Source organism: Macrotis lagotis, chromosome 1 (genome assembly GCF_037893015.1).
Source record: "Macrotis lagotis isolate mMagLag1 chromosome 1, bilby.v1.9.chrom.fasta, whole genome shotgun sequence".
In the NCBI taxonomy this organism is placed as follows: domain Eukaryota; kingdom Metazoa; phylum Chordata; class Mammalia; order Peramelemorphia; family Peramelidae; genus Macrotis; species Macrotis lagotis.
This window is the reverse complement of record NC_133658.1, coordinates 908,547,523-908,569,547: the sequence shown is the minus strand read 5'-3', so window position 1 is coordinate 908,569,547 and position 22,025 is coordinate 908,547,523. Positions and strand designations below refer to the sequence as shown.

Sequence of the window (22,025 nt, the reverse complement as noted above, 5' to 3'; positions counted from 1 at the left end):
ACGTTGCAGTGGCTGGTGACGGGCATCAAGGAGCTCAAGGGATACGGAGGGCTTTGACCCGGATTAAAAAAAAAATTTAGTTCACATCTGACTCCAGACATCTATTAGCTGTGCAATCCTGGGCAAATTCCGTAACCTCTCTCTGCCTTGGTTTCCTGAGATGTAAAATGGAAAGACTAGTAGTCCCTAAATTTCAGGATTATTGAGGATCGAATGAGAATATTTATAAAGTATTTAGCACAGTGCTTTGCAGGAATAATGATCCCAAGAACAAAGAGGAGGAGGAGGAGGATAATCTCTCTTTTTTGATTGTCCTTCATTCTCAAAGAAGTCCATGACATCAGGGAAGTGATGCCATGACCAGCGGCTCAATTGGATTTGACTGGGGGGGGGGGGGGGGGGGCCACTGTGCAGTCACCTGTATGGCTAATACATAAGATGTACGATTTTCCAAGGTAAGGCCTTAGAATTTAGCCAAAAAGGATTACTGCCCCAATTTACCTCTGATATACAGAATTACTAACCCTAAATTCAGCCCTGATGAGCAGGGAGGGGAAATGAGCAGGATTGATTTTAGGCACATAGTTAAAAGAGCTCCAGCATTTAAAAGAACCACTGAATGAGTCCTGGTCAGACTCTCAAGGCTGTACTTGATTAACACCTGCCCATATCTTCAGGAACTAGCTATTCCCGAATGTAAGCACCATAATTCTTGGGGTTCTGGGAGGGGTGGCTCCCTCCTCGGACAACTTGGAAAATTTTAGTTACATTCCACAAAAAGATTGGCAAAAAAAAGCCTCTCTTTGCTCTCAAGCTACTGAAAGCTCAGCTAAACCATGGCCTAATTGGAGGCTCCCCCAAGGAGAAGATGCCCCGCCTGAAACATCTCCCAGCCTCACTTTCTTCTCTGGAGCCATCTGGATCCAGTGACCAGACATGGATCAGGAGGGCTGGAGATGGCCCTGAATGGGAGGCAGTCAGGGTGAAGTGCCTTGCCCAAGGTCACACAGCAAATGAATAACATCTCTGAGGCTAGATTTGAACTCAGATTCTCCACCTCAGGGCCAGTACTCTATCCACTACACACCTAGCTGCCCCCTGATAATAATGATAATAACAGCATTTATACAGAACCTGCCATGTACTAGGTATGTGCTTACTGTACTTAATGATTGCTTGTTCCCTTCTCTAGATCATGCTGCCCCTGGGACCTGGCCGGGGAGAGGTAGTCCCTCTCACATAGTCCCAAACTGCCTTCAAAGTACAGTTCCAGTGCTCCATGAAAAGCAGCCCCTCTCCCCAGGAATGCTCTCTCGCTTTTGACATTATCATCTGTGTGTGTGTGTGTGTGTGTGTGTGTGTGTGTGTGTGTGTGTGTATAAACATTCTCCAGTGACTTAAGGACTCTTGTCTCCTCCCAGCAGAATGGAAGTTCCCAGAGAGCAGGGACTACTTTGTTTTACTCTAGAGTTTATCACAGGCCTTCCACACAGCAGACTCTTAATACCTGTTTGTTGAACTGCATGGTTTATTGAAATGAGTTAGTTTCAGGTTATTGAATTTTATGACAAATCTTCATTTGTCCAATTTGGTATTGGTTTTGATCATTATTCTAACTTAGAAGATAGCCTGACTGCACAGGGGCCGCTGAAAATTCCTATCTTAGTCAATTCCTATCTAAAAAAAGTTTTGCTTTTTAAAAAGGTATTTCCTTCTTGGCATGTCTAATACCTCCGACTATCTTCTGGATGAAAGTATTCAAGATAGAGAATTCTAAGACTTCTGGGGAGTTTGCAAATGTTGGGCACTTTCATTTTTCCTCATCTCATCATACAATTCAATTAGAATTGAAGTCTTAAGTATATGTATTCCTACAAACTTTCTCCTTTGCTTCAAATAGAAATTGGGGTTATTTTTATAGGGGCCTTCTTTATTAAGTTCATCATCAATACTTCAAGAGGAAATGACTTTGTGTCCCGAGAAATGCTATTTCTTTCTTTCTTCAGGTTCCTGATGAAAACCATGATGCCAGCTCTCCAAAGAGTCCTTGTTATCTTCCCTTCCCTCTATCTGCAGCCTTTTTTCATCTCCTGATTTTGTCTTTTGTAAGAGTGTTGATGTGGTTTAGTTCTACCAATAGCAGGTTGATTCTTTGGTCATTGCACAAAATTCTCATGTTTAGTAGTGAATGAGTCTGGGTGGTCTGCTAAGTGTATGTTGCTTATTACATTGTACCTTCTTTTCTATCACTCCCATTTTTGGAAACAAAACAGTGCCAAGGTCAGCTAGGTGGTGCAGTGGATAGAGCACAAATCTGAGTTCAAATCTGTCCTCAGATACTTTAATAATGACTAGCTGTGTGGCCTTGGGATAGCCACTTAACCCCATTTTCCTTGCAAAAAGCTAAAAAAAAAAAAGCTTCCCAGAGATTCAAAGAAAAAAAAGTGCAGCCAGAGTCCCCTGTGGCTCACAGTCTCTGAGGTTCCTTGCAACTTGAGGTCCTCTCCTTCACCAAAGCCCCAGCTCTGACCATTCCAAGGGCAGCTCGAGGTTGGACAAGAGGAGGAACAGCAGCTGAGGGGCTGAGATTCCCAGGGAGCTCTCTGGACATGGGCATTCCCTGCCCTGTTGACCCAGAACAGAGAGCACGGCCAACGAGATGCCCAGAACTGGATCACAAGAGATGACCTTCAAGAAGGAAAGAGGAGGTCAGAGCAAGGATCAAACTCCTCAGGACTCTGGGGGTGTTCAGGGTCACCAGCAGCAGAAGCCCAGAGACCCCAGGCTCCTTGAGGGAGACCACCCAGCAGATCAGAAATAAAACCAGTAGCCAATGCCCAGTCTTGAGCCTTTCGGGTGGCTAGGTGACCCTGCAGGAAGCTGGGGACAGCCAGGCCCTCCCAGAGGCCCAGAACCCCTCCTCTCTGGAGTCTCACTGGTCTAGCCCATGCCTCCCAACCCAGAATTGTTCCCTCCCTCTGTCACCCGACATCCTCCCTCTCCATGCACCTGCCCTGGAGCATCCCTGCACAGATCGTCTTCCTGCAGGCTCAGCGCACCTTCCACCTCCCCCAGAAGCCTCTCCTCATGTCCCCTGCCCCCAGGACAGCCCCTCCTCCAAACATCTTGGAGCCTTTGTCCCGGGGCCAACACTGTGTACTGAGTGACTCCACTGCCCAGTTCTTTTGGCTTTGAGATTGAGTAGAAGCTGATGAGCATCCAGGGAGCAGTGATGCTTCCCGTCTCCCTCACACTGGAGGAGCCTTGGCTCAAGACAGCCAGAGCAGCAGGCAGTGCGGGGAGCAGGACCCCAGGCCTCCTGATCCCACCTCTAGAGCCCTCTTCTCGCTGGGTCCCACCCTCTAGAGAAGCTGGAGGCCCTGGGGGGCCCATGTCCACTTGTGTCTGGTGAAGGGGCCAATGGGCTGCTGCTTCCAGTTCTAAGGCTGCCCTTGCCTCCCAGGCTCCCCGTCTCAGCCTCTCTCATGGGGTCCTCTTGGACCTTCCTCCCAGGTCCCCAGCCTGGTGTCACCTTGGGCAGGTGGGAGGGACCCGGAATGAAGCAGGTCCAGTTCCCTGGCATTACCAACGGGGAAACTGAGGCTCAGGATCAAGAGGGGACACTCCCAGGTCCTCTTTGCAGGTGAGATCAGGAGGGACCTGGCCCTGGGAAGCCAAAGCCCTCAAAGGGGAAAAGGCACAGAACTAAAGACTGGAGGAGTTTTGCAGGCCCCAGGAGAACTGAGTGGCCACTAGATGGTTTGGTCAGTGTTTTTTACTTACCATGGTTGGATGTTGAGGATTTGACCTCTGTAGGATTATGTTCACAGCCCCTGAATGAATATCAGACATGAAGTGAGATCACAATCAGAGACAATGAACCCCGTGAGCCAGATGGGTCTTTGGGTCCTCTTAGAGTCATGGAGAGATGTCTACTCCCGGCCCTAGATTCCTTTTCCTCTGTCAGGACTTCTCCCTGCAGTACAACCATCTTTTTTACCTTTACCAACTATGGTTCTCCTCCTCAGTTAGTCTATAAGGTCTGGATCTGCCTCAGTGGTCTTTTCCCTCACTTAGTTTCTCACTGGGTTATGAGACTAGTCACCCATCTCCTTTCTCCCTCCTGCCCCTTCCAATCCTTCCCTCTGCCTTTTTGTACCTCAGTCACTTTGGTTGAGTGTCTAGAATAGTGGTCAACTGGGGGGCAGTCAGGTGGCACAGTGGACAGAGTACCATCCCTGGAGTCAGGAGGATCTGAGTTCAAATCCAGCCTCAGACACTTAATAACCAGCAAGCTGTGTGACCTTGGGCAAGTCACTTAACCCCATTGCCTTGCAAAAAACCCTAAAAAAATTGGTCAGTTGAGTCCCACCCCAATGGGGAAGTGAACACCTTTTTCCAAGACATAATCAAGTGTGAGGGATGGGGGAAGAGGTCACCCAAGAAATGAGTGCCTAAAAGGAGGAGTGTGGGAAAGAGAAGGAGACCAGGGCCCAGAAGAGGATACAGATGGCCGAAGAACATCCTGGTCTCTCTGCTCCAATCAGGGAGACAGACTAGGAGGGAGGAAAACCAGAGGAAGCCTCATCCTACCTTCCAGTCATGACTGTGAAGAGAATCAGTACGAGAGCCAGTACAAGGTAGACCCCAGTCACAATCACAATGAAGGCCCATCCAGGGTTTGAGGAGTCATCACCTTGTCCTCTAGATATTTCTTCTGTGGACAGAGAAAAGAAACTTGACAGTTTTCCAGGGGTCTCACACTTAAAGCATCTGGCTATAAATAATGTAAATAAAGAATAAATGCTTGCTGATCAGTGAAGCAACTTGGTCTCTGTTCCTCAGACCTAGGAATCTCCTTGGCAAAATCATATCACAGGGTGTCTCCCAAACAGCTGGGGACACCTGGTTAAGCACACTGACTCTGTGTGGCCCATTGCTGCACTCGGGATTGTCTCCCCACATAGAAGCCACTGTCTCACCCATCTCTGACCTGCTTTGACCTTCTCTTCATACCTCACGTCTAATAAATTGCTGTGATATTCTCCCTAATGTTATTATTGTGTGTGTTGATTCTCTTTGGACATCTCTCACATCTACCCTCTCCGGACCCCCTCATGTCTTCTCTTCCAGATTATGCAATAGATTTCTTTGTTAAAAATTTTTATCTATTTTTATTCTGAACTTAGAAATTAAACAGGCATTTCTATAACACTAGAATAGAAAATAAAAATGATTTATGTATAAAACTGCAAATCTATTATTGTATAACTTGCTACTCCTTTTAGATATATATTAAAGTTATTGTATAACTTTTTTCTTTTTTTAATCTTCCTTTCCTCACCTCTGCCATCATGGATGTGGCTACCATTAGATACAAATATGTATATTTTTGTAAAACTATTCTATTAAAAATGTTCTTTTTATCAGTTCTCCTCTGTTTGCAGATAGTCTCTACCTTCATATGTCCTTTATAGTTAATTTTGTTATTCATAATAATCAAGGTGCCTTAGTCACTCAAAGTTCTTTTTTAAAAAATATGGCTGTTTTTAAAAAACATATTCAACATTTTCTTGGTTCTGCTCACTTCACCCTGATATTTGATACACATCTTTCCATGTTTTTCTAAAATTATGAAGCATATGCTTTTATCTCAAAATAATATACCAACATGATCATATACCACAACTTGTTCAGCCATTCCCTAAGTAAAGGGCCTCCCCCAAATTTTTAGTTCTTTGCCACCGCAAGGAAATTTGGCTTAAATATTTCTTCTTTTCTTTTTTTCCCCCAATCATCTTGAGAAATGGACCTAGTAGGGTAGAGTCAGTTTAATATGTCTTTGGGCATAATTCCAGATTGCTTTCCAAAGTAATGGGGTCAATTCATAGTTCCACCAACAGTGAATTGGTGTCTCAATTTTTCCCACATCCCCTCAATTTGATGCTTTCCCATTCAATCATTTTAGCCAATCTGATAAGTGTAAAATTACACTGTTGTTTTAATTTGAATTTCTCTAACCAGTAATGAGTTGGGGAATGTTTTTATATATCCATAAATTGTTTTGATTTCATCAAGAAATTGCTTATTCATGTTCTTTGACTATCAACTGATGAATGACTCATTTTTATAGAGTTGAGAGTTCTTTATTTGAGAAATGAAACTTTTATCTGAGAATCTGTCTACTTAAAAATGATTTTCTTAATTTTCTGATTTTTTTTTCTGATTTTGGCTACATTTGTTGTATTTTTATAAAACTTTTTAAATTTAATGTGATTGAAATTATCCATTTTATACATCACACTACTCTCTTGTTTAGTCCTAAATTTTTCATCTACCATAAGTCTGATAGGTTATATGTTCCACTTTCTTCAAATTTGCATGCAATATCTTCTTATCTGGATCATGTATCCATTTTGATCCTATCTTGGTAAACAGTGTAAGATTTTGACCTTTGCACAATTTCTGCCAGACTGCTTTCCATTTGTCCCAACAGTTTTTACCACATCTGTATTATTTTACAAATAACTTGTCTTTTCACTTTCAAATCTAATGTTACTTTACTTTCTGCTTTAAATTAGATGTTTACTCTGTCTCACTGATTTATTTATTTATTAGTAGCAGATAGTTTTGATAATTAGAGCCTGATAATAATTACAGTTTAATATTTGGTACAATTTAACCTCCTTCATTACATTTTTTCCCATTAGTTCCTTGGATATTCTTGACTTTTTGTTCTTCCAAATGAATTTGGATAGGCTTTTATAGTTCAGTAAAAAAAAAAAAGAGGGGCAGCTAGGTGGCATAGTGGATAGAGCACCGGCCCTGGAGTCAGGAGTACCTGGGTTCAAATCCAGTCTCAGACACTTAATAATTACCTAGCTGTGTGGCCTTGGACAAGCCACCTTAACCCCATTTGCCTTGCAAAAACCTAAAACAAAGTTATTTAATTGGGACAAAACTGGATATATAAATTAGTTAGGTAAAGCTATCATTTTTATTATATTTTCGCTAACTACCTATGAACAATTCATATTTCTCTCATTATTTAAATCTTATTTGTATAAAAAGTATTTTTTAAAAAAACAATTTTATCGATTTTCCATACTGTCCCATGCTTCTTCCTTCTTTCTCCTTTCACATGTTTGGCCTCTTCCACTCAGTGGAGTGCCTGATAGAGCAGGCTAGAGTGTAAATATGGCCAAGTCTAAGAATCACACCCCCTACAATCAAAAAGAAGCACAGAAATGACATCAAGAAACCTAGGTCACAGAGATACAAGTCTCTGAATGGGGTTGATCCCAGGTTTCTGAGAAACATGTGCTTGCCAAGAAACACAACAAGAAGGGGCTGAAGAAGATACAGGCCAACAATGCCAAAGTCATCCAGGCCCCAGCAGAGGCTATCAAGGCCCTGAGCACCAAGGTCTCCAAGGCCAAGCTCCTCAGGTCCAAGATCCCCAAGGTCAGTGCCTGGCATGCTGGTCACAAGATGGTCACCAAGCTTCCAGGCCGTAGGGTTGGTATCAAACGTCCAGGCCCCATAATCACTACACCTGACTCTAAGATTGCCAGAACCACTGACCCTAAGGCTGCAAAGCCCACTGACAATGCCAGTAAGTCTGAGCCCAAGGCCTCCAAGTCTGATGCTAAGGCTGCTAAGCCTACTGAGTCCAAACCCAAAGATGCCTGGAAGTAAAACAGCTAGCCCCAAAACTTCAAAAATAGATGCTTCAGGACAGAAGGACTTGTTTAAATTCTAAACCATTGTTTATCCTCCCAGGGAGGAGATAATTATTCACTATTTTGTACAAATAAAGGAAATGGTGAGTCATAAAAAAAAAACCACAAAATGCACAAAAAACAATTTGATCTTGGTAGGTGTTCTCACAATTACAATTATTCTTACAATCATTTCAAATGGACTACCACTTAATGGTTCTTCTAGGGTTCTGTTTGTGACATATATTGGAATGCTACTGGTATCTGTGGATTTACTTTATATATCTTGCTGCTTTGCTAAAATTATTGTTTCAACTACCTTTGTAGTTGACTCTTTAGGACTTTCCAAGTGTATCATCAAATCACTGGCAAAGAAGAGGTGGCTTTATGACCTCATGATCTAGTCTTTTTTTTTTTAAGAAAGATTTTGTTTATTTTGAATTTTACAATTTCCCCCCCAGTCTTACTTCCTTCCTCCCACCCCTCACAGAAGGCATTCCGTTAGTCTTTACATTGATTCCATGTTATATATTGATCTCAGTTGAATGGGATGACAGAAAACTCATATCCCTAAGGAAGAAAAATAAACTATGAGATAGTAAAATTATATATTAATACAATAGGTTTTTCCCTAATTTGACAGTAATAGTCTTTGGTCTTTGTTCAAAGCCCCTAATTCTTTCTCTGGATACAGTTGGTATTCTCCATTGCAGATAGCCCAAAATTGTCCCTGGTTGTTGCAGTGAAGGGATGAGCAAGTCCATCAAGGTTGATCATCACCTCCATATTGCTGTTAGGGTGTACAGTGTTTTTCTGGTTCTGCTCATCTCACTCAGCATCAGTTCATGTACATCCCTCCAGGCTTCCCTGAATTCCCATCCCTCCTGGTTTCTAATAGAACAATAGTGTTCCACAACATACATAAACCAGTTTGTTAAGCCATTCCCCAACTGAAGGACATTTACTTGATTTCCAATTCTTTGCCACCACAAACAGGGCTGCTTTGAATATTTTTGTACAAGTGATGTTTTTACCCTTTTTTCATCATGTCTTCGGGGTATAGACCTAGTAGTGGTATTGCTGGGTCAAAGGGTATGCACAGTTTTGTCGCCCTTTGGGCATAATCCCAAATGTCTCTCCAGAAAGGTTGGATGAGTTCACAGCTCCACCAACAGTATAATAGTGTCCCTTCCAACATTGATCATTGTCCTTTCTGGTCATATTGGCCAGTCTCAGAGATGCTTTAATTTGCATTTCTCTAATAAGTAATGCTTTAGAGCAATTTTTCATATGATTATGGATTGCTTTGATTTCCTCATATGTAAATTGCCTTTGCATATCCTTTGACCATTTGTCAATTGGGAAATGGCTTGTTTTTTTGAAAATTTGACTCAGTTCTCTGTATATTTTAGAAATGAGTCCTTTGTCAGCAATACTAGTTGCAAAAATTGTTTCCCAATTTACTGCATTTCTTTTGATCTTCTGGTCCCTGGGCATCCCTGTAGGAAGCTGGGGGGAATAAGGCTCTCCCAGGTCCCTCCCTCATTTCCTCTGGATGCCTCAGCCCAACATGGCCTCCTCTGGCTGGAGTTTAACCCTCTCCTATTGATCTAGCACAATTACAAAATTGCTCCAGTCAAGTCAGACCTGAGAGACTCCAGGTATTCCCCCTCCCTCTGTCACCTGACATCCTCCCTCTCCATGCACCTGCCCTGGAGCATCCCTGCAGAGATCCTCTTCCTCCAGGGCTCGGCTCACTTTCCACCTCCCCCAAGAAGCCTTTCTTTGTGTCCCCTGCCTCCATGACAGCCCCCTCCTCAAAATATCTTAAGCCCTTTGTCCCAGGGCCAGCACTCTATGTACTGAATTCATTTATTGGCTGAGATTGAGGAGAATCTGATGGAGTATCCAGGGAGGAGTGGTGCTTCCCATCTCCACCACACTGGAAAGGTCTGTCCTCGGGGCAACTAGAGCAGGAGGGAATGCTGAGAATAGTACTCCTATTTTACAGATGTGGCCATGGAGAGTCATGGAGCTGAGGTGTCTCACCTGAGGTCACACACTAAATCCTGCCCCAGCTACTGACTCACCATATGTCTCTGGCCAAGTCACTTCCCCTCTCTGTCTCATATTCCGCATTTTACAAACATATAGCTTCTACATCACAAGATCATTGTGAGAATCACATGAAATAAGACACGCATAGCACCATGCACCCCCTCAGATACTATCTCTCGCTCCCTCTGACTCTCTTTCTGTCTCTTTCTCTTCCCACATAGAAAAATGGAGGTAATTTGAGGGTCTGGGCTCCCTCTCCCAGTCCTGGAAGCCTCAGGATGAAAGTCAGGCTTCTGTCTCTTGGGGCAGTGGGCACTCTGGACCTGAGCTCTGCTGGGCCCAGTTGGCACAGGCATGTGCCCCCCCATAATGCTCCCCCTGCCTCATGGCCTTTTGAGTATCTTAGGGCAGAGCTTCAGGAAGAGGCTGTGGCCGCAGACACAACTTGAGAGGCCAGGTGCCCTTCTGAGCCTCAGGGGCCCTCCTAGTTTCACATGTGCTGGGAAAGCTGTAGGAAGAAGTAAGTTACCCCCAAATACTGACTACCTGGGGCCTCAGACTCTGGGGATCTCTGACCTCTACTGTGGCCCATGACCAAGGGGCTCTGAATTTAGGGATTCTCACCTCTTTGGTCTGCACTATATAGGGGAGCATCATGTTCTGGGTTCTCCCTGCTCCCTGAGGAAGGAATTTAGGGGAGGCCTCTCACCCCAGACAGAGGTAGGGGACTGGTGTGGCCACCTGAGACAGGCACGGGCAGCACTTACCGTACACTGGCAAATATCCTTGAGCCATTGTGGCCTCGCCACTGGTGAAATTAACAATTTGTACCACGTAGCCCCCCATGTCGCTGAGCGTGAGGTTGGGGATGAGCAGGGAGCCGTTGGGGAGCACCCGCTCCCGGATATCTGCAGGCATCTGCATTCCAGAAGGAACACTATAGGCAGCGATCTGGATGAGGGTTCCTGAGGATATTCTGTACCAAACGTAGCTGAGGACCCTTTCTGGGAAGCCCCAGATGTCCAAGGTGATGCTGCTCCCCATGGTGCCACTGGGTGGGTTTGGCACAACACTGAGAGGAACCACTGAAGGGACCATCTTGAGAAGGTGTTGGCAGGACACAGTAGCTGTGGTTGAAGCTGAGACATGGGGAAAGAGGCAGAGGTCAGTCGGGCTCCCTGCCCACCCTGAGAGGCCTAGGTTGTTGAGCTGTGCCCAACATATAATTATGGGCTCTGCTGGAGGCTCACTGGGGTATGTTTGAAGAGGATTCGAATGCCCATGGATCAACCTGTGCCAATCTCTGCAGAGGATCTGAGAGCCTGGTTAGAACACATTTTAAGCTCCCTCCTCCAGAAAGACCCTGCCAGAGTGGAAGACCAGACACTGAAAGGAGAAATGTATTCATAAAATGTGGTGGTTGAGGTGAGAAATCAGAACTTACACCTGGATAGGACCTGATCCCAGAACCAAATGCCCCTTTACAGTTAAGGAAACCAAGTCTAAGTGGGAAAGGGCAGAGGCAACATTTAAACCCCAATTTTCTGACCCAAGCCCAGGGAAGGCTTTCCCACTAAAGCTCCCAAACAACCCTGTAAGGAAGATGGTCTCCAGGTAAACACTAGCAAAGAGGGGCAAGTGAAAGCAGTGCAGCCAAGATGAGAAGGCAAGTGGAAAGCTGAGAAACATCTTTTTAGCCAGGGCCTCTGATAAGGGCCTCCTTTCTAAAATATAGAGAGAACCGAGTCCAATTTATAGGAATACAAGTCAGTCTCCAACTGATAAATGATCAAAGGATATGAGGTAGTTTTCAGATGAAGAAATTAAAGCTATCTTTTGTTATATGAAAGCATTCTCCAAATCATTATTGATAAGAGAAACGAAAGTTAAAACAACTCAGAATGAGGGGCAGCTAGGTATGCAATAGATAGAGCACTGGCCCTGGAGTCAGCAATACCTGAGTTCAAATCTGGCCTCAGACACTTAATAATGACCTAGCTGTGTGGCCTTGGGCAAGCCACTTAATCCCATTGCCTTGCAAAAAACACTTTAAAAAAACCAACTCTGAATGAGCTGCATCCATCAAGGTTGATCATCTCACAATGTGTACGGCGTTCTCTCCGTTCTGCTCCCTTCACTGAGCATCAGATCCTGTAACTTATTCCATGCTTGTCTAGAGCTGGCCCAATCATGATTTCTTACAGACCAATAGTATTCTATCACATTCATATACCATGACTTGTTCAGCAAAAAAGAATAATGATCCATGTAAGAGAGAATATGGGAAAACCAATGTTGGTGGAACTGGGGGGAACTGGGGAGCAACTTGAAACTATGGCCAAAAGGCAATAAAAATGGGTCTCCCCTTTGATCTACCAATACCACCAGTAGGTCTGTATCCAAAAAAAAAATTATAAAAAGGGGGCACAGACCCACATGGAAGAAAATATTTATAGCAGCTTTTTTTGTTAGGGCACGGAATTGGACGCGGGAGGATGGCTGAGCAAAGTGAGGCGTATGATGCCATGCCATGCCGTTGTGTTGTAAGACATCACCAGCAGGCAGACCGGAAGGGCTGCCCCGAAGTGAGCCCAGGCTGGAGGGCACGGCCAGATCATGGTCATGGACGCAGCTGCCCCCAGCACTTCACGATCCAAACCCACCCTGGGGGCCTGGGGTGGACAAGGCCCCAGAGATCCAGAGAAACCTCGGGAGACGGAGCCCAGAGCAAAGCCTGCCAGGTCCGTCCTTTGCATTGATTTTTTCCTGATACCTCCCCTACTTAGTTCTGATTCTTTCTTGACAAGATGAGGAATGTGGAGGTCCAGAGCGTCCGCAGCTGGGGCGGGGGGAGCACGGGCAGTAGAGGAAGGTGGGACCCCGAAACGTGGCAGTGGATGAGGGGAAAGGCGGTCTTTGCGTGGAATTAGGGAAAATGGACTGAAGAGCAAAAGCCCAAGAGGGGGCGGGGGAGGGTTTGGCTGGGGTGTACCCCGGGGTACACCCGGGGCTGGCAGCCGGCCGGGCTGGCCCCAAGACCCTGAGCCGGGGGCTGCCCAGACTTCGGGGGAGGGGGGACCAGACGCCTTCCTCCCGGTCTAGGCCTGGGCTAGATCCCCCCAGGCCCCCGCCCCACCCGGCCCGCGCCCCCTCCGCCCCCACTAGCCCCCCGGCTCTGGGTCCCTCCCCCAGTCTCACCCGAGCTCCGGAGGCCCCTCTCGCGTCCCGGGGCCCCTTGGCGGGGTCCCAAGTGGGGTCCCAAGTGGGGTCCAGGCCTGGGAGGAGGAGATGAAGGAGCTGGGGATGGGGCTGGAGGTGGGGGCGGAGGCGGAGATGGGGGTGCGGGTGCAGGTGCTGTGCCCTGGGGCAGAACCCGGCTGCTCCTCCCCTTCCTCTCCCTTTCTGCGTATCTCAAGTGACCCAGTTCCTGCAGAGTGGGTTGAGCACGCGGGGGCTGAGGTTACCCCTTTCAAATTCAGGGTGGGAAAAGTTTTATTCAGTTCCCCAGACTCGGACCCCACGTTCCACCTTAAACAAGGAGAGAGAAAAGGACACAAGGGCAAGAAATGCACTATCTAGACTGGAAAGACCACATTCCTCACTAAGGACAGAGGGTTGGGGCTGGGCCCCGGAGTTTCAGGAGGTGGTGGAAGGAGCAAGTGGGGCGGCAGCCTCCCTCACTGAGCTGGCAGAGCTGAGCTGGTGCTGAGAGCTCAAGAGAAAAGGGGAGAGTCTACCCACTTCAGTAAAACTCGGAGATTTCTCGGGGTAGGAAGAGAAAAGTGTTATTCAATTCTCCAGAATCAGACCCCTCGTTCTGCCTTAAACAAGGAGAGCAAAGGCTAAGATGGTTTTATTTTTAAACCATATGCTGAGGACCCTGAACTAAGATGATTGTTGAATGTGCATTACAAGCTTAAGACAGTATGACAATTCTCATTGGGAGTTTGCTCATATAGTAAAACATTAATGAAAGCTCATTGTGTTAAAATTAAGTATGTGCATCAATATGGCAATAAGGCAAAATGTAAATTGCAATAAGCCCCCAAATCTCATTGTCTTGTGAAGAAAACATGTGTTTTGATCTGAGTAAAATGTTAAGCAGTTTCATTACCAGAAGACAAAGTCTCAACTAGTCACCTGAGCTGGAGAGGACTTTTTTGGAACAGATTCAGAAGATGCAGAAGGACATCGGAGGTCTCCAGGAGAGAAGAGAAGAGAGGAGAGACACTGGACCAGTTCATCTCTACCATTTCTCACCTATGTATACATTGTACAGTCAAGGCATCTGTTTTTGTAACCTTGCCTTGATAATGTCAGTGTGACACCCCTACTTATGTCCTTCTCCCTATGAAAAGGAGGAGAGACAGGGTCCAGATGTTCTCCAGTGAAAGAAAAGGAGGAAGACCATTGGGTGGTAGGTTTATATCCTATCTAAGGAGAGTCATATCTCTGATGTAGCTGACCTGTGCAACTTAAAGAGATAGGTGGATTGAGATGTGATGATGATACCTGGATCCTTTGTAAAGATGTTTGTAGTTCATGCTTATCCACGTTATGAAGATAACTCAAGGGTTATTTTGAAAAAAAAAGTAGGGAATGAAGTACAACATCAATGTTTGTGAAATTCCTGTATAGAAAGGGGTCTCTGACATCCTTCTGGGCCCTGAGAAATTCCTTAGAAATATAATTTTGGCTGGGCATCTTTGGGTCTGAAAATAGTCTGATAGAACCCAAGAGGTCATGGATATACCATAAAATTGTCTAAAGATTCGCAAAGCACCCTTGTTAGCCTAATTATTTTGCCGTATCTGTTAAATTCCAGGACTATCTCCCCCTTCCCCAGATGCAGCTGGAACCATAAGATAGTAAATTCCTGACTCCCTCCATCTCAGACAATCATTACACAAAGACCCTGACCCCTTCTCACCCCTATCTACACTGAGCCATATGTTTGCATGTTTGTATTAGTATAACAAGATAATATATCTAACTGCTGGCTTTGCTTCTGTCTCCTGCTTGCTCTCAGTACCCCCCCCTCAAAACACTATAAAAACCCTATCCCCTGAACACTCAGGTACTGTCTGATTTGGGTACTAAATCCCCAGACGGTCCCCGGGAATAAAGATCTCCAACTATCAAATTCTGGTCTCTGTCTCGCTTTTTGGGCACAACAAAATCAGGGTGGCCTTGGGCAAGTCACTTAACTCCATTGCCTTGCAAAAACCTAAAAAAAATGACTCCAATTTCACTGTTATCTCTTTTTTTATTTTCTATTTTAAACTGACGAACAAAATTTTAAAAAATTGTCATGTGCACAACAAACATGATAAGATTCAGAACACAAAGCAATAAATTTCCATTTCATAAAAAGTTTTTATAATAAATACTACACGTTGTGGTTTACTTCTGTTGTCTGTTGGGCACTATTTATTTTTTCCTCTCCCAGGAAGGCTACAAGATTTTGGGCAACCTAATAGAATGGCCTCCATAGAGGTTTAAGTTTTTGTTTATTCTTATTTATGAATATCTCTGTCCCCATCCCTCCCCCACCCCTTGCTAGTGCATAAATATCCTCATCTCCCTCTGCTCATGGTTGTCATCTTTATGGATTACTTCCATCTATAGGTTTTCAGTAAATCCTAGAGAATAAAACTTCATGTCTAACCTATATTTTGTTATTTTTATAACCCTAAGATTTTTAAGATTTACAGTTTTTGTGCCATGACACGAGTATAAAGATTGGAATTTGAGGAGGGGCAGGTCTTCATACCCCACCTAGACATGCTCCTTGAAAGGAAAGAAGTCTGTAACTTTGCAAATTCCAGCTCTATTCTGAATCCTTATAAGTTTCCTTACAGTAAAACAGACCTTGTGCACAGGTTAGAGAAATTATAAGGCAAATTGGTGACACTTTTAGTATTAATGTGTAATCTGATTGATTGGCCGCCAAGATATTATGTGTCTTTGTCTCTTCTGTATAAATGTGACTCCAAAACTTTGAATCAGGGTTGAGAAAATTCATGGATAAACTATCTTTTATGTAATTTCATTTTTAGCCTAGGAAAATTATGGTGAACAGAGGCAAATGCTATCTTTTTGTTATTCATTTAATTAAATGTAACTACTTCATAACTGTGGGAAGGAATCAGTGTTTGATTTCCACAAGAATGTGAGGGGAGATTGTTAGTATATTATAAAGACTGTATTGGTGCCTTTGGGCAGGTATGTGAGTGTAAAGCAAAAGAATTAGCCCTGACCTGATCAAGACTTGAGATTAGATCAGGTCTGCCCTATCTAGTTCCAAGGTGACCTAGGTTCTGTGTCCTTCTCCTTTGTACCCACTCAGGGAGATTACTGTGCTCATCAACATAATGAGCAGGGCAGGGAAAACTATGGGGAGGGGTGTGAATGTATCAATTAGATTGTGACCCCAGCCAATGATTGGCACAAAGTGGGAGGAATAAACCTTTCAAACTGCATATAAGACTCTGAATTGTCGTAATTGGGGGCCTCCTTTTATTAGGAGAGGAAGGTCTTCTTTGCAAAGATGTATTGCTGAGAGCCATTTTAATCACTCTGGAACAAGTATTAACAATGATGAACCATTGATAACAATAACTCTACATGGTTTTTAAATTAGGAAATCCAATGTTTTTTTTTTTGTTTTTTGTTTTTTGTTGTTTAGGTCTTTGCAAGGCAAACAGGGTTAAGTGGCCTGCCCAAGGCCACATAGCTGGGTAATTTTTAAGTGTCTGAGGCCGGATTTGAAGTGAGGTACTCCTGACTCCAGGGCCGGTGCTCTATCCACTGTGCCACTTAGCCATTCCCAATAAAAGAAATCCAGTGTTTTTTGAGACAATTTTCTGTAGGAATTTTGGATGGGCATTTAACAAAATTTAAGCCACCTGATTGATAATTTTAATTAATTTAATTGCTAATAAATGGGTTAACCATGTGCTCTTGTTGCCTGAGAGACTGTTGTTGACATTTAAGATTGAGAGTTGGAGAAAGTGAATTAAATCACCAACCAGCCCTAGAGTTTTGAAATCCCTGAGGATTTATAAAGAAATCCTGCCAAGTTTATAGATTAAAACTTCTAGAGAGACAGTAAGGTGGTGGAGGACAGGGGTGAATAAGTGGCTTGCAAGCCTAAGTAGGTGAGATGCCTAAGGCAAAAGAGAGGAAGGAAGGACTATATCTATCTATATGTAAATGTATATCTATATCTATCTATACATATAAGTATATGTATGTCTATATCTAGCTCCCAAAAAGCTTTGGAATGTTGCCAAGATTAGAAGAAAAGCTGAAAAACATTTTTATAATCTGTGTTTCTAATAAAGGGCTCATTTCTAAAATACATAGAGAACTGAGCCCAGCTGCTAGGAATACAAGTCATTCTCCAATTGATAAATGATCAAAGGATATACCAGGCAATTTTCAGATGAAGAAATTGAAGCTATCTATGGTCATATGAAAAAAATGCTCCAAATCGCTATCAAGGAGAGAAATGAAAATTAAAACATCTCAGACATAAGACCTCATCTGGCTAAAATGACAAAAAACGAAAATGGGACACTAATGCACACTGTTGATGGAATTGTGAACTGGTCCAACCTTTCTGGAGAGCAATTTGGAACTATGGCCCCAACAAAACCGTGTGTACCTTTTTTTTTTTGACAAGGCAATGGAGTTAAGTGACTTGCCCAAGGTCACACAGCTAGGCAATTATTAAGTGTCTGATTTGAACTCAGGTCCTCCTGACTCCAGGGCCACTGTTCCATCCACTGCACCACCCAGCCAAACTTGTGCATTCCCTTTGATCTAAAAATACCACTACTGGCTCTGTATCCAAATAGATCATAAGGAAGGTGAAAGGACCCACTTGTACAAAAATATTTATAGTTCTTTTTTTTTTAGGTTTTTGCAAGGCAAATGGGGTTAAGTGGCTTGCCCAAGGCCACACAGCTAAGTAATTATTAAGTGTCTGAGACCAGATTTGAACCCAAGTACTCCTGACTCCAGGGCCGGTGCTTTATCCGCTATGCCACCTAGCCACCCCAACTATGCCATCTAGCCACCCCATATAGCAGTTCTTTCTGTAGTGGCAAAGAAATGGACACTGAGGGGATGCCTATCGACTAGGGAATGGCTGAACAAATTGAGGAATGATCATGGAATTATTGCTCTCTAAGAAATCATGAGCAGGCAGACTTCAGAGACTGGAGGGACTTACTTAAATCCCCAATGAGGAGTAAAATGAGCAAAATCCTGAGAACTGGATTACATAACAGGGCTGTGGCTGTTCCCAGCAGTTCAGTGAGAAAAGACAACCCCGAGACACCTGCTATGGAGAATGACATCCAGATTCAGAGAACAAAATAGCAGTCTGACACAGAACAAAGCCCTCCATGCTCATCATTCTAACATTTCTTGGATGCTTTTTCTTTCTTAGAGGTTTTTTCCTCCTTTGATTTATTCTTTTCCACAACATGACTAATTTGGAAATACATATGTTTATAGTTATGCTTAAATATGACTGTCCATGTGTAACTTATTCCAGCTTGTTCCCTCCATGGGGGATGATTTATACTAGAATTTTAGATCTCATTTGGCTAACCAACTTCCTTAGCAATTTTTCCATTTATTACCATAATATTCTTGATCTTATTTCCTCCATTTGAATTTAGTTAATATTTTTTCAAGCTCACTAAATGGTATAGCACTAAGTAATTTAATTTAGGTAGAATTGTCATTTTTATTATATTACTTGGCCAGATATTTTATGCTACCTACAGTTATTTAAAATGGGATATTACTATTTCTTTTTGCAGGGTTTTGTTTGTGATCCCTACAAATGCTGCTGGTATCTGTGAATTTACTATATATCCAGATGCTTTGCCAAAATTATTAATGATTGTAACTATTTTTTTAATTGAGTCTTTGGGGTTTTTCAAGTCTGTCATATCATCTGCAAAAATTACCTCATTCTCTATTCTGATTCCATTTATTTCTTTTCTCTTATTTCCATTGCTGAGAGTTCCAGTATTAAATTGAATAATATTAGTGACAGTGGGAATCCTTATTTCATACTGGGAAGGCTTCTAGCTTATCCCCATTACAAAGAATGCTTTCTGATAGTTTGAGATTTTCATCAATTTAAGGAAAAATCCAATTATACTTTTTAAGGGTTTTTAATAGAAATGAGTATTATATATTACATTATCAAAAGCTTTTCATGCATCTATTGATATAAGCATAGGATATTTTTTCCTTCTATGATTGATAGAATCAAATATGTTAAGTTTTCCTTATGTTAAACATCCCTGCATGACTGGTATAAATCCTACTTGGTTATAATGTACAATCTTTGAAATATGTTATTTTCTGCAGTTTTGGGTCAAGTTGTTAATTCCTCAATATAGAGTCAGTTTTTTATAAAATGCCACACGCTCCTGGGAAACATGTATATTCTTTACTATTCCTATTCAAAAATCACCAGAGGTCTATCACATTAGATAGTCGTTCACAGTTCACAGGTAGTCAGGAAGTACAGGTATTGATTGACAAATGAGCCAATAAGCCAGTGAACTGAGGCAAAGGTAAGAATTAGACCCAATCACCTCAAGCTAAAGCGATTTTAAACTTTACATTGAAAAGAAGCTGGTTGGAGCGTGTCCCGGGAGCGCGCGGCCTGCGGAACCAGGAGCGGCGGGGCACCGGGCGAGGCCAGGCCTGAGTGGGCCACACCGCCACCATGTCCCTGGTGGCCGAAGCCCTGGTCTCCCAGGTCGCAGCTACAGAACCTTGGCCTGAGGATGCTACACTTTATCAGCAGCTGAAAGGGGAACAAATTTTGCTTTCTGATAATGCTTCTTCTCTTGCCATTCAGGCCTTTTTGCAAATGTGTGAGCTCCCCATCAAAGTGGTTTGTAGAGCAAATGCCAAATACATGTCTCCATCTGGTAAAGTACCTTTTATTCATGTGGGAAATCACGTGGTATCAGAACTTGGTCCAATAGTCCAATTTGTAAAAGCCAAGGGCCATTCATTCTCTTAGTGATGGGTTAGAGGAAGTCCAAAAAGCAGAAATGAAAGCCTACGTGGAGTTAGTCAATAATATGTTGCTGACAGCAGAGTTGTATCTTCAGTGGTGTGATGAAGCTACAGTAGGGGAGATCACTCACTCTCGATATGGATTTCCTTATCCTTGGCCTCTGAACCACATCTTGGCTTATCAAAAACAATGGGAAATCAAAGGCAAGATGAAAGCCATTGGATGGGGTAACAAGACTCTGGATCAGGTTTTAGAAGATGTAGACCAGTGCTGTCAAGCTCTTTCTCAAAGACTAGGAACACAACCTTATTTCTTCAATAAGCAGCCAACTGAACTTGATGCCCTGGTCTTTGGCCATCTTTTCACAATCCTTACCACTCAGTTGACCAATGATGAACTCTGTGAAAAGGTGAAAAATTACAGCAACCTCCTTAATTTCTATAGAAGAACTGAACAGAACTACTTTGGAGAAAATGGGAAAGGACACATGGCCCTCAGGTTGGCTTAGAGAGACTTACTGAAGGAAAAGTTTAATTCTTAAATTAGGTTTAACTTCATGATTATAATAGTATCAGAATTTTAAAAATGAATACAACTTTTAGAAACCTCCAGATGTATAACAAATCCTTATATATGTATTTTGTAGCCAATGTACACACTAAACAATTCTGAATTAATGTATTCTAAATTATGTATGTTTATTTTTTGAAACATGTATGTACATTCAAATAAAGCTTTAATGGTGATAGTTTTTTCCCCTAATTACTGTCAGTTTTCTGCATGTGAATTGAAAAAATGATTTATTCTTACCAGGGCAAAGACAAAAAAACAAAACACAGAAGGTATCTTGCTAGTTAGCTGGTAAAATTGGCCTGGGGGGGGGGGGATGATCATTTTAAGACTGAATAAAATATACACCTAGAAAATTTGCCTATTTACAGGCTATATAATTAATGTAGTAGTATAACATTTAGAAAAGTAATTTTTATCTGAAATCAGTTATGAAAAGAGATACTTAAGGAAGTGGTTAAAGTACATTTGATTGAAAAAATAAAATCTACTTTGTGATATTTAGATCAGAGGACCATAGATTTAGAACTGGAAGGGACCACCTATTTTGTCAAGAATTATTCTTAATTATTTTTCCCCCTTAAAATTACTGACCACAAAATTAGTAGTATAATTTTAAGAGACCATTTAGTGTATATATATATATATATATATATATATATATATATATATATACATATATATATATAGCCTGGATAATAATTGTGAAAGTGATTGAAAGTTATTGTGGTCTTTTATATTTTTCTACTTTCTGTCATATATTTTAGCTTTACCCTTGCCTAAATAAACAAAACACTGGAATGGATTAGGTGGCAACAGTTTTCTTTCCTCCAGTAGAAAACCTTCTTATTGATGGGAAATTTTATCATATTAATTTTTTCAGAAAGTTCTTTATTTTACTATGTACTCTAGGTACATACTGTGGCTTCTTTTTTACTTTATTCTCGTTCTCCCAGCCCCAGTTCCCCCAGAATCACATGCTTTGAAATCTTTATTGAATCTTGATGCCATTTTGCTTAGTCTTCTTTTTCTGTTTAAACCTTTATTTTCTTTCTTTCTTCCTTCCTTCCTTTCGTTCTTTCTTTCTTTTTCTTCCCTTCCTTCCTTCCTTCCTTCTTTCTTTCTTTCTTTCAGGTTTGTTTTTTTTTTTTTGCAAGGCAATGGGGTTGAGTGTCTTGCCCAAGGCCACAGAGCTAGGTAATTATTAAGTGTCTGAGTTCAATTTGAACTCAGGTAGTCCTGACTCCAGGGCCGGTGCTCTATCCACTGCACAACCTAGCTGCCCCTCTTCTTTATTTTCTAATCCTCAGTTTCTTTGGTTTTATGCTGTCTTTTCTTTAAGACCTATTTTTCCCTAATTTTTAAAAATATAATCTTTATTCTTTAAAGATTTTTGAATTTTGCCATGTTATTAATTTGATAATCTTATATCTTCTATACATATTTTTTATATTTTTGACATCTTTTTGGATCATTCAGTATATGGAATATAGGCTTTTTTCTTGATGCTTTTTGAATGGAAAGGCACTAATATTAACACAAGATACATTTTTATCATCATTACAATTTGCTGTCTTCTTAAGAAGACAGAAGGAGACAGACAGTGGAAATTTATT

General features: G+C 42.4%; 1 protein-coding gene and 1 pseudogene across 1 annotated transcript; one reads left to right on the top strand and one right to left on the bottom strand.

Moving 5' to 3' along the window:
• Positions 1–1,057: 1,057 nt before the first annotated feature.
• Positions 1,058–13,323, bottom strand: LOC141509687 (cell adhesion molecule CEACAM4-like). Its single transcript, XM_074219418.1, has 5 exons — positions 12,978–13,323; positions 10,547–10,918; positions 4,594–4,717; positions 3,784–3,833; positions 1,058–2,688 (listed from the first exon to the last, which is right to left on the bottom strand). The coding sequence occupies exons 2-5, from the start codon at positions 10,875–10,877 to the stop codon at positions 2,675–2,677; spliced, it is 519 nt and encodes a 172-aa protein (XP_074075519.1). The 5' UTR covers positions 10,878–10,918; positions 12,978–13,323; the 3' UTR covers positions 1,058–2,674.
• Positions 13,324–19,499: 6,176 nt separating this feature from the next.
• Positions 19,500–20,447, top strand: LOC141492044 (metaxin-2 pseudogene; annotated as a pseudogene).
• The last annotated feature ends 1,578 nt before the right edge of the window (positions 20,448–22,025 follow it).

Bases quoted from the DNA above. Each gene is read 5' to 3' on its own strand.
- LOC141509687 (XM_074219418.1), bottom strand. From the start codon at position 10,877: ATGGTCCCTTCAGTGGTTCCTCTCAGTGTTGTGCCAAACCCACCCAGT. The intron at 4,718-10,546 runs GTAAGTGCTGCC...CTCTGTCCACAG, and splicing joins AGGATATTTGCCAGTGTACG to AAGAAATATCTAGAGGACAA. The intron at 3,834-4,593 runs GTAGGATGAGGC...ATATTCATTCAG, and splicing joins TTCACAGTCATGACTGGAAG to GGGCTGTGAACATAATCCTA.